The sequence below is a fragment of the Solenopsis invicta genome, chromosome 8 (genome assembly GCF_016802725.1).
Source record: "Solenopsis invicta isolate M01_SB chromosome 8, UNIL_Sinv_3.0, whole genome shotgun sequence".
In the NCBI taxonomy this organism is placed as follows: Eukaryota; Metazoa; Arthropoda; class Insecta; order Hymenoptera; family Formicidae; genus Solenopsis; species Solenopsis invicta.
This window is the reverse complement of record NC_052671.1, coordinates 760,582-776,301: the sequence shown is the minus strand read 5'-3', so window position 1 is coordinate 776,301 and position 15,720 is coordinate 760,582. Positions and strand designations below refer to the sequence as shown.

Here is a 15,720-nt window from a genome sequence, read left to right as displayed (position 1 = left end):
GTCTGTTTCATTTTGCTTTTTTTCTTCTCAGCGACTATGTAACCACTCCCAGCCCGGTTCCGTCGGTCCTGTCGGACGTTCGCCGTCTGCGAGAACTCGCCGACCTACCGTGAATCGTCACGCACGATCGACGCAATCGGCACGACTCGTTGTAGTTTGTTCCTCTTTCTTGCGGCGAGTGTTTAAACTCCCAGCGGTTAGCATGATCGACACGTGATAGTGAGAAATGTTTTTACGGTGCAATTAAATTTTCTCTTGAATAGAGAACCTGTATCATCATTATTATTATTATTATTATATTATAAGAAGAAATATTTTTAGATAAAGAATAATCAAAAGAAAAGAACAGATTTATTTGTTATCCGAGCGAAGGACTGAAAGATGTTAGAAAGCACTCTACATATCAAACGACATTTATATTAAGCGATTTTTTTATCAAATATTTTTATATATGACTGAAAATTTTCCTAAATTTGCTAAGTGACTCATCTTGTACAACATGGGTATGAGTTTGATGCTATAAAATCTATAGATAGCGAAAAATATTTGATTTACGTAAAAGTATTTGACTTCTTACAAAAAAAATATTTAACTTCTTACAAAAATTCTCCAAGATGTCCCAAAACCATCAATTACTGCCACCATCGAAAAGTAATGACGTTAGCTTAAAAAACTGTGAGGATAAGTAAAGAAAATATTTTACATTAATTTGATATATAACATAAAGAAATTTTTAACAATATATTTATTAATTAAAAATAACTTTATAAAAAATCTTTTCTTAATTTTAATCCAGTCAAATAATACAAGCAAACTATACATACAGCAAAATCAAACAATCCAATAAAATTTGAGTAAGAAAATATTTATTTTTATCGTAGTCACGTTTTTTACAAATAATAAAAAATAATTTCATGTATTAACTAATATGAAATTAAAGTACAAATAATCAAGTATATGGAAGCATATAAATATATATTCAATTTAAGCTGATCATAAATCATAAAGTTTTTCTTTTCTAGACGAAAGCTAATCGTGGACGACCATGTAATAGAAATTGTTTTTTTTCCAACCCTTTCTATATTAATCAACTATGTGTGCAATTAATCTTTCAATGATCGATGAGTAGTATTTTATATCGTGAGAAGTATTTTATAAACCATCTTTATAGATACCATATGTTTCGGTGCTCGTTTTTATTTGTGAACTAAAGGATTAATTTGGTAAAATATTAAAAATATGTATGTGTGTGTAAGAGAGAAAATCTACACGTCATTCTTAAAATATAACAAAAAATCTTAACAAGACAGATTTAACAAAATGCTGAGTCGATTTGCAAAGAGAAACGATCCTCGACAATGACCTTTTTAAATATCCGAGAGAAAAGCGACTTCCATGCCGATAACGTGGGAGGACCGATAACGCAGATGCGACATATTTAAGGAAAATACATATGACACATCGGATCGAAGGTCGTGCTCCTCAAGGTGACCTTCACTAACGCAATCGCCCAGACCAAGGACATAGAAGCAAGATTCGCATTTTTCCAATTTCTCTCTCATACTTATTCACTCACTCATTCAGTCACTCACTCACTCACTTACTTACTCACTTATTTACTTACTTACTTACTTACTTACTTACTTACTTACTTACTTACTTACTTACTCACTCACTCACTCACTCGCTCACTAATTCATTCATTCATTCACTTACTCACTCACTTATGCACTACTCACTCAACATTGATATTGAATTAGAAAGATTAATATAAAAGTAAAACAAAATAAAAATGATTCAATTTTGAAATAGAAAAAGATCCAAGCGATTCATTCGAATTTGTACAAGCGAGAAATTTCATCAACTTCATTATAAATCTTGGAAAATAAAAGATGCAATTTTATTTTACAATTCTGCATTCAAGATCACGGCATTCACGGTCAATGCGATAGAAATGGCAGAGACCTCGACCTTTATCGACTAAGAGATCTCATCGCGATCTACAGTCTGGCGGCCGTCTCGTCTACGCGCAATCGGCGAGTCGTGATGTTCGATCATGGCCGCGATTCGCGTTTTCTCGAACAACTAGAAATAACGAATAACACAACATGAAATGTTAACAACACATGCAGGTGAACAAAAAAAAAGGAAAGAAGATAAAAGATCAAAAGCGAGCATATTTCAACGACTTTGATGTGAAGATCAAAGTTCTAATCTAAACTTGTTCTCTTTTTTTATGTGTCAATAAGATTGGACAAAAGAATATTCTTGTGATAATTTTAAACACTCGTTCATAAATATCACCTATCCAAAAGGTAACATTAAATTTTATCAGTATAATTAATTACACGATTTAAATATTGTCTACATGAAGTAGGATAAAGAGACCGAACTTCATGCTTAGAGAGTAGCAAAAGTGGACCCAAATTCCGTAAAAATGAGTTCGGTATTTCTAAGCATGATGGATACTCCCACCACGGGTTCTAAGGACTATTAACCAATAAAAACGGTAGTACTAACGATTATGCGACGCGAGTGACCAAATACCGAACTTATTTTTATGACGAAATTCGGGTCCACTTTGCTACCCAAAGTTCGATCTCCTTATCCTACTTCATGATTGTCCGTATCAAAATAAATAATTTATCAAGGAATTTAAATTTTTTAACGCAAGACTGCAATTCTAATTTGCATCAAGAAATCAAAGTTTATTACACGGAATCAATTTTTGCAAATCTACTCGTTCACAATTTCATTACAAACGGACTCGACACAAATCTATATTTGCGTTCACGCGAGATGGATCATCAACCACAAATCGTTTCAACTTGCTCGTAAAGCGGTATAGCATTTATTTTCGTCCAATGGTAGAAGCTGATACGGCAACTGCAATCTTCTATAAGGTACATGCATATGTTGAATATCTCATGGTAGAGCACTGTTAAACGTTTTGTCCCAATGAGAGAAAGAAAAAGACTAAGAGAGAGAGAGAGAGAGAGAGAGAGGAAGGGGGGAGAGAAAAAGAAACGTAGCTCACGGAACTCGCTAGTGATAAATGGTTTGTTGAGCCATCAATTCGCAATAACTTGTCTAATCAGTAAATTTTCTACGTCGGTCCTTCTTTATTCTTCGTTCATTTTTTAATTAAAAAGATCGTTCATCCTTTTCCCTTTTTCCCTTTCGGCTTGATGTGATTTTTCAAAGAGAAAATCCAATATTAAATCCTTTCTCTGCGCGAAAATTAATCTTCATATATTTTATTTTAAATATATGTATTTTTGTTTAAAATCTAATATTTAAAAATAATTTAAATAATTTTAAATAAATTTCTGTCAATGTCATCTCACGATATTGTCGATGATAAAATCAGAGCATTGGCATCGCAATGCGATTGTGTCAAATGAATAAGCCGATATAATCAAGCAAATCATCAGAATAAGCGCTTAAGAAGCAAACTCCCCACAGAGTGAATCATATCATTGTGTTGATCTACACAAACCTTATACATTGTATTCACCCCCAACCGAGGGGTTAATGGCTGCAAATAAAGGTAAGATGAAGAGAGATGAAGTATCAATGCATTTTATTCTCACTTAACTTTCTAATCAAAATTATCAAAAATTATTTTAAATAAATTTAAAAATCTGAGAAAGATTCAATTCAAATTTAGAAATATTTTAAAATATATCTTATTAAAAATTTAATTCGCTTAAAAATTTTTTTAAATTAAAAAAAAATATATTTATATAAGATTTGAATCGAAATATATTAGTTGAAAATATCAATTAATCAAATATTTTTAGTACTATTAAATATCTTTACTAGAAACGCGTTACCGTTAAATCTTTTTAATTTTAAATTTGTATTGCATCAGAAGATGAAGTTGTTATATACGATACTCTCTGAAATATTCTTACTACATTTTTTTGTCATATGACGTTTATCGTTCATAAAACGTGTTATCCTTTTTTTGAAAAACAATCACACGCGCGCTGCACTCACCGACTCCCCGGAAGGCGTCGTCCTTTCTTAATCCTTTTTTTTTTAAGAACGAAGCTGCACGAAGCGAAATACACTCGCGTTTACTCGCACGTCCAGAAACTCGGCGGAACACTTCCGCGTTTTCGATCCTCAACTTTGCGAAGATAAGACAGAATTTTCCAGAGAGAGATTCACACCGGACAAACGACAGCGACAACGATGACGACGACGACGACGTCGACAACGATGACACGAAGATCGACCCTGGATCTCTATGCGAACGTGCAACGTCTCGTGTAAAAATGACGACGATATTCTCTCGCGTCGGAACGGTTGCCGGCGGTACAAGGGCGTCGAAGGTCGCAGCTGCGCGCCGTGGCACGCAGGTGCGTCTCTGTCTCTCTTTCTCTCTTTCTCTCTTCCGCTTGTTTGCTCGCACATTCGCTCCGTAGCGCGCGCGATTCGTAAACTGGTCGAACATGGCGCGATGTGACGCGACGCAACGCATCGTCTTAACGATGTTGTTATTTTATCGTTCAGATACTCGACAAGATAAAGATGCATCGCTGAATGGATAGAGGTAAAAAAAGACAGAGAATTGAGAGAAGCGGCCTGTTCTTCTCAATTAATCATGCCTTTTTATAGTTAGGATGAATAGATTTTGAGATTATAATTTTTTGAAATATTGTCTCACTCTAGAAGATTTTAAGATCATAATTTTTTGAAATTTAAACTTGTATACACATTGAGTATTCAAACTACCAAACGGAAAGATGAAATAATGATTAAAAAGTATAAAAAAAACGATGCTATAAAGTCTGCTCTTATCCAACATAGACAGAAAAGGATGAGAGAAAATACAAAAAGTTCATCAAAAAAGTACAAACCTACGCCTAATTTATAAGCTGTGTTCCAAAACTCATTGCCAGCACTAAAAATCTATAGTATGTGTATGTAACGTAAATTATAATATAGATTTTTAGTAGTAAATTTTGAAACACAACCACATTTGATCCTTTCATATTCAAAACCGTCTTAAGTACAGTCTTAAAATGTAATAATAAACAAATTACTAAGTTATATTAGCATTTTAAAACATTACTCAAAATGATCTTGAAATAAAAACAGACCATGACTAATTTGTCCTTAATTTAGAATAATGTAATCTAATCTAATTTCCCAGCAAACATCAAGTTACATACAAAAAATGTTAGTTGTAATTTCCCACTCAACAATGTAATTGTTATTATACAGAGTGTTCATTAATGGTTGTCCCCACGTTTTACCATAGGAGCACGCATTTGTTATTTCTAATATAATAATATGCTAGAAATACATATCCGTCGGTAAATATTGCTCCTATGGTAAAAAGTGAGTACAACCATTAATGAACACCCTGTATATATATATATATATATATATATATATATATATATATATAACATTCGTTATATAACAGTTACATTGTTGAATGAAAAATTACAACTAATATTTGTATTACATGTATCTAATTATTAGTATTTGCTGAGATATAACATAACAGAATAATTGCGAACAAATTACCTTTCCTTCCTCTATTATTTCTGCAGTATAATATACCGAAGTTTCCTTGCATGAGATACATATACTCAGGAGTATGATTAACGGTAATAATATGTCAACAAAGTCAGTCACATTGTTGGAGAGTCGCACAAAGTAATTTAAATTATTGTACGATAATGAAGAAATGGTCAACGAAAGGTTGAAACTATAAATCATCTTGAAATCTGAAGCACCTCAAGAAACGCGCACCGAGCGGGAAACACGTTGCTATGTAATCTTGAAATTATTTCGGCAAATATCATATTCCGTCAGGGTAATCGTCATTCGACGTACGTTCCTGGCAGAATCACGAGATTCGCCACGAGAGGCGCAGCGTCGCGACGCTCGCCTTCCTTCGCTCTCGTACTACGGTGCTGCAGATTATGCCGCATTGCCGCAAACGCTCGTCATCGACGCGACCCGGGGGTCGCGTAGCAGCAACGGCAGCGCACAGCAGCAGCAGCGGCAGCGACAGCGACGGTGACGACGACGACAGCAACAGCGGCGACGATACGAGACGACGGAATGTTGACGCAAAACACGGTTCGCAGAAGACTACGAGGACCACGAGGCCGGGTCGTAGATGAGATTAAAGAAAAGGGGAAAAAATAAGAAAAAAAAAGAAACGAAAGAAATATAAAGAGAAAACGAAACGAAAGTCCGCTCACCTTGATCTCCGTCAGGAACCTGACGATCGGCAGTACGATGAACATCCGCCGGCTGCCCGGTTTCATGTATCACTACAAACTTGCGACGGTCCTCCTGACGTCCAGCCTGTTACTCGTCATCTATCTGCTTCTACATTGGGGCATAATGTGCACGAATCTCGAGGCCTGGCGTCACGTATCCACCGTGGTGAGTTTCACTGGATGTTACTCCAATCGGAAAACGGCCCGAGTGATATCGCATTTTCGAACGCGATAACGATTACGCGAAAGGAGAATTCGGAGAGTTCCGAGAGTTGGCACAGGGTGAATACGTCGAGGTAGTGAAGGTGTGCAAGTGAATCCTGCGCCGCCGGCTTAAGGGGGTGAGAGAGCGAAACGGACGCAAGCGTACTCTGCCGCAGCCTCCAGAATGGAAGAGGCATGCATCTCGTTCCGATTCGCGCCGAATTTGTATGTCTTACTCGCATGCGACGTATTTCATATTACTGTAAAGGCCATCACACGTAAACAAACATTTGCTAAAGTAACCGTAAGGTCGTAAGCAAATCGATCAATCGTAATCAAAACTGTGCTCTCGCGTTTTAAGACGCACGATTCCGATTTCTCGATATGCCTACGGTCTTATGGTTATGACTAAATCTTCTTTACGTGTGATAAAGAAGTGTGATGGTCTTTACTTATTAGTCAAGGATTTTTTCTTTGACTCAGTTTGCCAAATGATTGCAAGTTGTCGACAACTTGTCACAAATATTCTCATGGTTGTCAGCAAAGCAACGGAAGGGGGTATCCTCTTATCATTACGTTCTTGCCAGGAATAGTTTTGGAAATATAATATTGACAAATTCTCAACAACTTATCAGCATTATACTTATCACAAATTATAAATGGGAATTATTGCTCACATGTTGCTATCATGGTGCTCACAGATTGGTATAAACAATTTTCAAAATATAGTAAAGACAACTATGGCAAGTTCTAAACGCAACTTACGGCAATATACTTATCACAGATTGACTTCATCATTTTTCTACATTTACTCGACAATAAAACTCAGCATATTGATATTGAATTGACTAAAGCATTTTTGTTGTATTAAACAAAAGGCAACGTAATAGCAGATTGAGTTATCATATTTTGCAATCTGGAGACATATCGCGTTTCGAACACAGAGAACAACAATCGTCTTTTTCTTGATGTAAATTCGTCTACGAGAGAATTCAAGTATGACTGGTCGAGAGACAAAAGTACAAGTTCAGTACAAAGATCGAGTAAAGCATAATTTGCAAAGGTCATTGATAAAATAAATTGCTATGAAAAATTATTACAAATAAAAACGTTACGATTCACTGATAAACTCATCACGCGGAAGAGAAGTCAAATGTACTTGACCGTATTTGGCCGTACCGAAATTGTAAAGTTCAGCTTGAAAATTAGCTGTAATAGCATAAACGTAGTTGTTAAGTATTTTAAGACGCAAAATGTTCTTTTTCATTAACTTTGATATCAGTTTTTCTTATTCTTATTTTTTTTTTTCTAAAGAAAGATAAAACGGAAGTTAAACTGAGATTAAAGCTAATTTGCGTTGGCAGAAATGGACATACAATTTCGCCTTATGACTATTTACGATTATGTTTACGACTATGTTTACGAACGACACTAAGAGACAATTTATTTACTTAAGATAAAAAATAAAAAAATTACATACGATCGCGAGTTTAGATGTAGTTTATATGTACCTTTAATACTTTATCAATAAACATTTACAAACTTATTATTAATGAGAGTTCACCTGCAAACTCGAATTGTATTGATAATCTGGCATCTGTGTTCTAGTAACCCGAATATAATATTCCAGATATCGATCTCCATAAAATACTCCTAATTTTGTCGAGATCGATCCACACTTGAATAAAGCATCTTTCAAATGTTCTGAAATACTTTTAGCAACAAAGTTTTGGAGATGATAAAAGTGTATTGCTTTTAATTTCATATTATATTGATTGTGAATATCAACTATAAAAAATTTAAATTATTTTATTAAAATTACTTATAATTTATAAACAAATTTTAATTACATATTTTAATTATAAATAAGATTGGTTCTTCATCCAAAACGATGAATTTAAATAAATATTTACTGATGAAATGAAGGTCACGTACATTAAAATTTATTGAATTATAAAGAAAAATAAAATTATTACATTATTACATTAATTTATAAATATTTATTACAATATTAAATAACTTTTTTTCTATAAAATATATCAAAAATTTTGTGTTAAAATTTGAACTAAAATTTTATTGTTACAAAGAATTGTGAATTTGTTTATAATTCATAAAATAAAGCCACTAGAATGTCTTATAAAAATCGTAAACTACAACGATATAATCAGGCATAATGTCGATGAAGTCTTATATGACTTAAGTCTTACTTGTCACTGGTCATTACATTCTAACAGTACTGTCACAGCTTAGTATTAAGAAGAAAATTGCTTATGTAATATTTGACCGACACACGCAAGACCGTCATGGAACAAGAGTGATAACATATAACATCCAACATTTTTTCAAGTTTTAGTCTGTATATGCTTGTATAATTAAAAATTTTAATGTTATCAAACCATTTTAAAAACTTTTAAAGTTATCTAAAACATATTTTTATTATATTTGAAATAAATGATACAAAGACAGAGAAAGAGAGAGAGAGAGAGAGAGAGAGAGAGGTACAGGTTATTGTTTCATCTACCGGGCTAAGTTAAAAATAGGTGGTCACAAAACAAATAGTTATTTGACCTGAATGAAACAAAAACATTTAATGAATATAAGTCGAAGTCGTATATTTTTTATATAAATATATTTTATATAAAACTTTATATATATAATTTAATAATTAAAATTTATGGTTAAAGTTATCTTTATTGGAAAGAACAGAAAAGTAAATATTTCTTTTTAATAATATTGTTAGTTTGATTTCTGCTATCATAATTCTAAATTGAAATCACTTCGCTATATTTTTTCGCTTTTTTGCATAAGAAACGGTAATAGGTACATCTTAGATAGTCCGTTTATTAGCAAAACGTAATATATAATAATGAGAAATAAGGCATTCCATCTCGAGAGCGTTTACGATAAGTGTCACCTCGGATGCGCAGAATGCGCAGGCACGCATGACATGTTATACGGGAGCCGCGAAGTCGCGTCATCCCCTCCTGAGACCGTTCCCTCATCGTGGCCGACTCATTGGGCCAACTAAAAATATCACATGAACAACGAGCCCGTGCAACATTACGACATTGTACCATATGTACACGTGCAATATGTGGTTCGTACGAATATATGAGCGCCCACGCGTGAAAAGAGCCCATGCTCTTCCATTGCTCTCGATTCTCGTGACTCGGACAGAGTGCGTGACGGAAAGAACCTCTCCGCTGAAATAGATGCTAAAACCTTTTGAGCTGCATCATTAAATTAATATTTATTTGGAGCAAAATAACGCAAAACTTTGTCGATTATTCAGATAAAGATAAAAAATTATTTTTTAAAGAGAAAGAGAGAAAAGTTTGAAATAATTTTTATCAGTGAGAATAATTACTTTATCAACTTGATAACAATATAACTTTTCTCATTCGGAACCAAAATTGGGCATTTTTTTAAAAAATTTAATTTTATTTAAATTTTTTATAAAGTAACAAATATAAAAAGTATGAGACGCGATGAATGGTGGTTATAAATGTTTTACTTTTAGAGAAAAGATTATCCATTAATAATCATTGTTATTAAATTAACTAAGAAAAAAGAACATTTCACACAATATATACAATTCCACGTTATGTCTATTTCTTATTTTTTTCGTTTTTACAAAATATTTTTTTCGACGAGTTTCTTTCGGAAAGTTTAGAATTTCTTCGTTTAGCCGGATTTGCACAGTATCCGATGATGTAATTTTCATATATATAATATATATATATATATATATATATATATATATATATATATATACATACATACATACATACATACATACATACATACATACATACATACATACATACATACACTTACAGTGTTTCAAAATTCACGAATCAAAATACTATAGCAGAAAATTTATCGAAAATTTAAGTAAAAGAAATAGTTATTTTTATTTTATAGAATACTATATAAGGGCTTAAAACTGAAATCAATCAGATTACGTTTAGATGGTTGCCTCTGTCGTGATGCGATCACTAATACTATCGCTCAAGCAGTAATATTATATCTACATTTTCAATGTAAATTAACTTTGATCTTGGTTCAATTTCTCTTTATCTTTTTTCTAAAAATTGGGAAGAAATAAAGAGTACTCTCTAAATCGGAATCAGCGTATTATCGATCACTGAAAGACAATGAACAGTGGTACACTTATAACTGTATATCAATCAATGACACATAAACTACTTTTCAGTGATAATAATACTAATTCCAATCAATGAGTCTATTTATAATACACTGATTCCGATTAATGAGAGTACTCCCCTTCCACCCTTATCTTAAGAGAAATTACTGAAAAACAGTAAATAATCACTGATTGATCACAGTTATAAGTATAACACTATGAATCAATAAGATTTCATTGATTTAAATTTAGAGAGCAAATTGGACCAACATCAAAAATAATCTACTTCGACGAAGATGAATATATATTAGTGACTCACAATCACGTGACTGTCAAAATATAGTTTATGATTGGTCAGTCTTGATCCTTTATAACTCAAAAACTAGTTTTATAAAATAAAAATGTAAAAATAAGTATATTTTTAAATTTTCTTTTTTAAGAAAACTTTCTTCCTACATTAGAATAGTATATAGTATTTTAATTGACGAATTTTGGAACACTCTGTGTGTCTATACATATAGAGATAAATAATTTTCATTTTAGTGCAACCAGCATCGAGACGGTACCGCGATGGGAATTCTCTGCGAACCACTGTGCACCGAAAAGGGAATACACTCTCTAGCATGCGAGACGCTCCATGCGGGCAAGGAGGCCGTTTTCTCCGCGCATTGGGAAGCGACGCGGCTTGTATTCAAGGCTTCGAGGTGTTCCCTCATTCTCTTTTTACACCATTCTATGCGAGATAACCCAAAAATTACGCGCTTTTTTCGCGTTATATTTTTTCTATTTCGTTAATATTAAAATATTTGAATTCTCTTATCTCAATTTAGGACGAAAACACCTTCCGAGCAATTTGAATCGCTGTACTGGGTAGACGCGACCGATTCACGGCACTTTCCATCCGAGGAGGACTTTATTACCATGATCAAGGATTTGGTTATCAATAAACTGAACGTGACGCTCTCGCAACATCAGCTGGAAAGACTCGGCCGGTTGCGCACCCATCGAATCGAGACAGATAGCGTGAGACGTCGACTGGAGATGGAGAATCTCTGGCCGTTGCTGCAGGAAAATGAATACCTAATGGCGATTTTGTACGAAGACAGGGATGTGTTTCCGCAGCCGATCGGCACGTGCGGCACGTTCTACGCAGTCGAGTACGTCCGGCCGATCGAGACACCCACTACGGTACTGGCTTTGTCCGATTCGAAACCCGAGTGGGCCAAAAGGCTGAAACTCGCCGTGATGATCCTTAATTTACTCGAGGAATTGAAAACGAAATTTCCCGAACCGCTTTATCTTTGCGACGTGAAAATTAACCATTTTGGTTTGCCCTTGGGCGGACAAAAACTCAAATTCTTAGATCTGGACGCAGTCTTTCCCAAGACCATTATTGATCGTGTCATCAGTGACAGTAAGAGCTGCGAGAAGCACGAGGACTGTGATTACTTCGACTGCCGGTCGATTTGCTCAAAGAACAAGCGTTGCGAGTCTCCGGTTCTCAATAATAATTTGCAGGTAATTTACTATATATATATTTCTTATATTTTGTATTGTATCTAAGTAGTATTTCTATATCAAAAATCTATCAAATATAATTACAATATCTTCTGTAAAATACTGCATTATTTATAATTATTATTATAAATAATGCTTTTATAACATCTTTGTTACGTCTTTATGCAATAGTATTAATTAATATAAAACTCTTTAAACAAGAATAACATTTCAGTTATTTATTTAATAACTAATTCTAACATTATTTCAATTTTATATTACAAATTTTGTCGCAAAAGTTTCGTGTGCTTATAGATTATTTGCGAGAAAATTTTTCTTGGCTGGACGCTCTCAGGGACGATAATTATTCCTGGGTTGCTCATGTCGGAACATACTACCAGCACATTGGCGGTATTATTGAGACAATGCGCTAATCCAACCGGCGACACTATGCATTTACCACGTGCGGCAGCGTCAGACAGCTTACAGAAACGACTGCACAACATGCTGAGCGAGATGGAACAAGAATATTCAGCATTTGCGTGAAAAAAATTAGCACTAATAAAAAAATTAATTAGAAGTCACAAAATCAAGTACTTTCGACGATAATGCTATAAATTTACGATGGAAAATAGAAATATTGTTTTTAGAAATTATCGGGACCGTAAATGATAACATTTTTATTTAAAGTTAAAAATCAATATGTACAATCGCATACTTTTATATTATATGTATATTAGTTATTTTTTTTCATTGTATGGACGATCTCTTTCTTAACTAATGTACAAACTTTTATTTTATACTACAATATAACAAAAAATCTGATCGGAGGCTAGTGATGCTAATAGAAACTAAAGCTATATATACTTCATAATTAAATATTTATAATAAAGAAAAATTATATAAGTATTTAATTGCATAAACATAATATAATAAATATCAGATTTATTAGATTGGCAATTGCATGGTTGAATTTGTAAGTTGATATTAAACATTAGAGAAAAGCTAATTAGATTATTTAATAAATTTACAAATGTGCTTAATTAGAAGATAAAAAATGACCAGTTCCTAGATATTTCTTGCATAGCAAATAAAGTGATAAATAATATGTTATAATATTATATATTTATTATCTATATTTTAATATGTTATATGTATATATTTATAGAATATGTTTTTGCAATCTTATCACATATGAATGTTACACTGCTTTATACATATTAAATTTCTGCTTTAAACTTACACAAGATCTATTAGATAGGTAATATTGCCAACTCAAAATAGATATCAGAAACCATGAAATTTATATAATGATTTTTTTGTTGCTTCCTCGATTTAATTTGACGTTCTTTATAATTCATATATAATTTTAATATTTTTTTATTATTAAAATGCTTTACTAAAATTTAATTCCTTATTTAATTAAGATAGCTGACCATGTATTGTTATGATGTCATAAATGCCTTATAACGGAAAGGTACCTAAAATAGGGATATATTCAAGATTTACATGCTATAATATTTAAATTTTTACTCGTGATTAAAAGAAAAAGAAAGAGTATGTATTGTGTATGCGTGTATTTGCGGTCACAATATAATTGTTCATCCTAATGTAGTATTAAAAGAATTTACAAATAAAATTTTTTAAATTTTAACAATATTCCAAAAGATATTTTAACGTTTTATTTGTATACATACTAATTATATACCGGACGTACCTTTAATTGTGACTTTACTTTAGAGTACTTTGTCCAAAATTTTGTGTTAAAATGTAAATATGAAGTAAAATATTTTTTGTATATAATTGTACATAATTATATATCAAATATATCTATATATGTATATTGAAATATATATAATTATAAATAACTATACATGATTTCTATGTATAATTATATATAATTGTATATAATTATATATAATGATTACACACACACACACATAATTTTCTGTTATAATTTATTATTTTATAATTTTAGCACAGATTTGAATCACATAGGTATATTTTTCGACCCACCGATTTTATCGACAGTGTAATAAAGTGAACGTAGCTCATGTAGTTAAATGCAAGTATTGACGTTGGTGGCGACAGTGTCCGAGATCTCGGACAGAGAGAGAGAGAGAACTGACCAATCACATGGAAGAATTCGATCAACTGATTAATGCGATTGGTCAATTGTCTCTCTGTTCTAGATCTTGGACCGATTTCTAGTATTGTGGACAGAAAGGAAAGCTCAATCTACACTTTTTTATATTTATGGTTAGCATTGCATATACCTATTTCGTTCGTTAACACCGTGGAATTCATCTCAATTCATCTGTAAAAACCTGATATTTTATTATGGCAAGTAAATTGCAGTTCGGTGGTTATCCACCGGCATATGATCCTGTGAGACACGGGCCGTATGATCCTGCACGCTTTTATGGAAAACGTGAGTTTGTTCATCACATCCAATATACCATTCATTTTCTTAGACAGAATTAATAATATTATGTAATAACTTTTTTCATACAGCCGACACTGCGTTCTTGGATCTGAAGCTCAGCGAAATTCCTGGCTGGATCTCAAGACGTCAAAAAAGTCCACAGGCGCTTGTAGGGCTGTTTTCACGAGGTATTTACACATGAGAAAAAAAAGCATTTCTTCATTAGTCAAAAATTGCATGATATTGTTTTTAAAAAACAATATCTACAAATTCGTTCATGTTGCACGCTTCAACATACTCCTACACTCTAATGTGTTCCAATACATTTGCTGTAAACATATTGGAACACATTGATGTAAGAATATATTGAAGCTTGCGACGCAAACAAACCTTACATAACTTATGTAAAGATCTTTTGTCATAATATTATTTTGTTTTGTAGCATTTTGGCGTTGGCAACATAAATATGTACAGCCCAGACGAGGTGGTATAGCTCCCTTCTTTCAAATGGTGGTCGGTTCTATGTTTGTGTTTTATGTAATGAATTATAAAAAGCTACGTAAGTATAAAAGAATATGCGTACAGATAAATTTCATTTTTAATGGAAGCACATATAAATTCAATATCCTGTTTTTTATTTTTATTTTAGGTCATCACAGGTCTTATAAATATCATTAATTGTGTTATATTAGTGATAAAGTATCTATATCTAGATGCTTGCATAGAAGAAAAGTAAAAATCAGAATAAAATTAATTCATGAATCAATTGTTTATGAAAAATATTCAACCGTTCTGGATGCGTTTGAATAAATTATATTCTCAGTATGCATAAAAATACATAATTTGTTATATTAAGTCCCATCTAATATAAATGTTAATTAAAATTATTTAAAATTAACATCGAAGTTTACTTAAACTAATCCCATATCTTAGAAACTATAATATAGAAATTTATAAATTATAAAAAATTCTTGTTTATAAATTGGTTAAAAATAAATAACATAATTTTTAAATTTTTCAAAAAGAACTAAAATTTTTCATGCTTTATTATGAAAACTAAAAAAAATAATTGATAATTCAAATAGATTTATAATAATTTTTGCATAATTATGTATGGATGTAATTATATATTTGCATAAATTTAATAAAATAAAATATGATAAATATGAATTTAACAAAATCAATGGAGTATGAAA

The 15,720-nt window shown here is 32.3% G+C and overlaps 2 protein-coding genes across 4 annotated transcripts; both read left to right on the top strand.

Moving 5' to 3' along the window:
- The first annotated feature begins 5,913 nt into the window (after positions 1 to 5,913).
- LOC105192869 (divergent protein kinase domain 1C) lies at positions 5,914 to 13,758 on the top strand. 3 transcript variants are annotated; one of them, XM_011157138.3, is made up of 4 exons: positions 5,914 to 6,417; positions 11,146 to 11,306; positions 11,433 to 12,120; positions 12,399 to 13,758. In XM_011157138.3, the coding sequence occupies exons 1-4, from the start codon at positions 6,268 to 6,270 to the stop codon at positions 12,531 to 12,533; spliced, it is 1,134 nt and encodes a 377-aa protein (XP_011155440.1). In that variant the 5' UTR covers positions 5,914 to 6,267; the 3' UTR covers positions 12,534 to 13,758. The 3 variants fall into 3 exon arrangements, with proteins under 3 accessions (XP_011155440.1, XP_011155443.1, XP_011155439.1); XM_011157141.3 differs by having other exon boundaries at positions 5,916 to 6,648; positions 12,415 to 13,758; XM_011157137.3 differs by having other exon boundaries at positions 5,917 to 6,417; positions 12,415 to 13,758.
- A 562-nt stretch (positions 13,759 to 14,320) lies between these two features.
- LOC105192870 (putative ATP synthase subunit f, mitochondrial) lies at positions 14,321 to 15,361 on the top strand. Its single transcript, XM_011157142.3, has 4 exons — positions 14,321 to 14,530; positions 14,614 to 14,712; positions 14,967 to 15,083; positions 15,174 to 15,361. Exons 1-4 carry the CDS (start codon positions 14,440 to 14,442, stop codon positions 15,200 to 15,202), a joined length of 336 nt encoding a protein of 111 aa, XP_011155444.1. The 5' UTR covers positions 14,321 to 14,439; the 3' UTR covers positions 15,203 to 15,361.
- Positions 15,362 to 15,720: the final 359 nt, after the last annotated feature.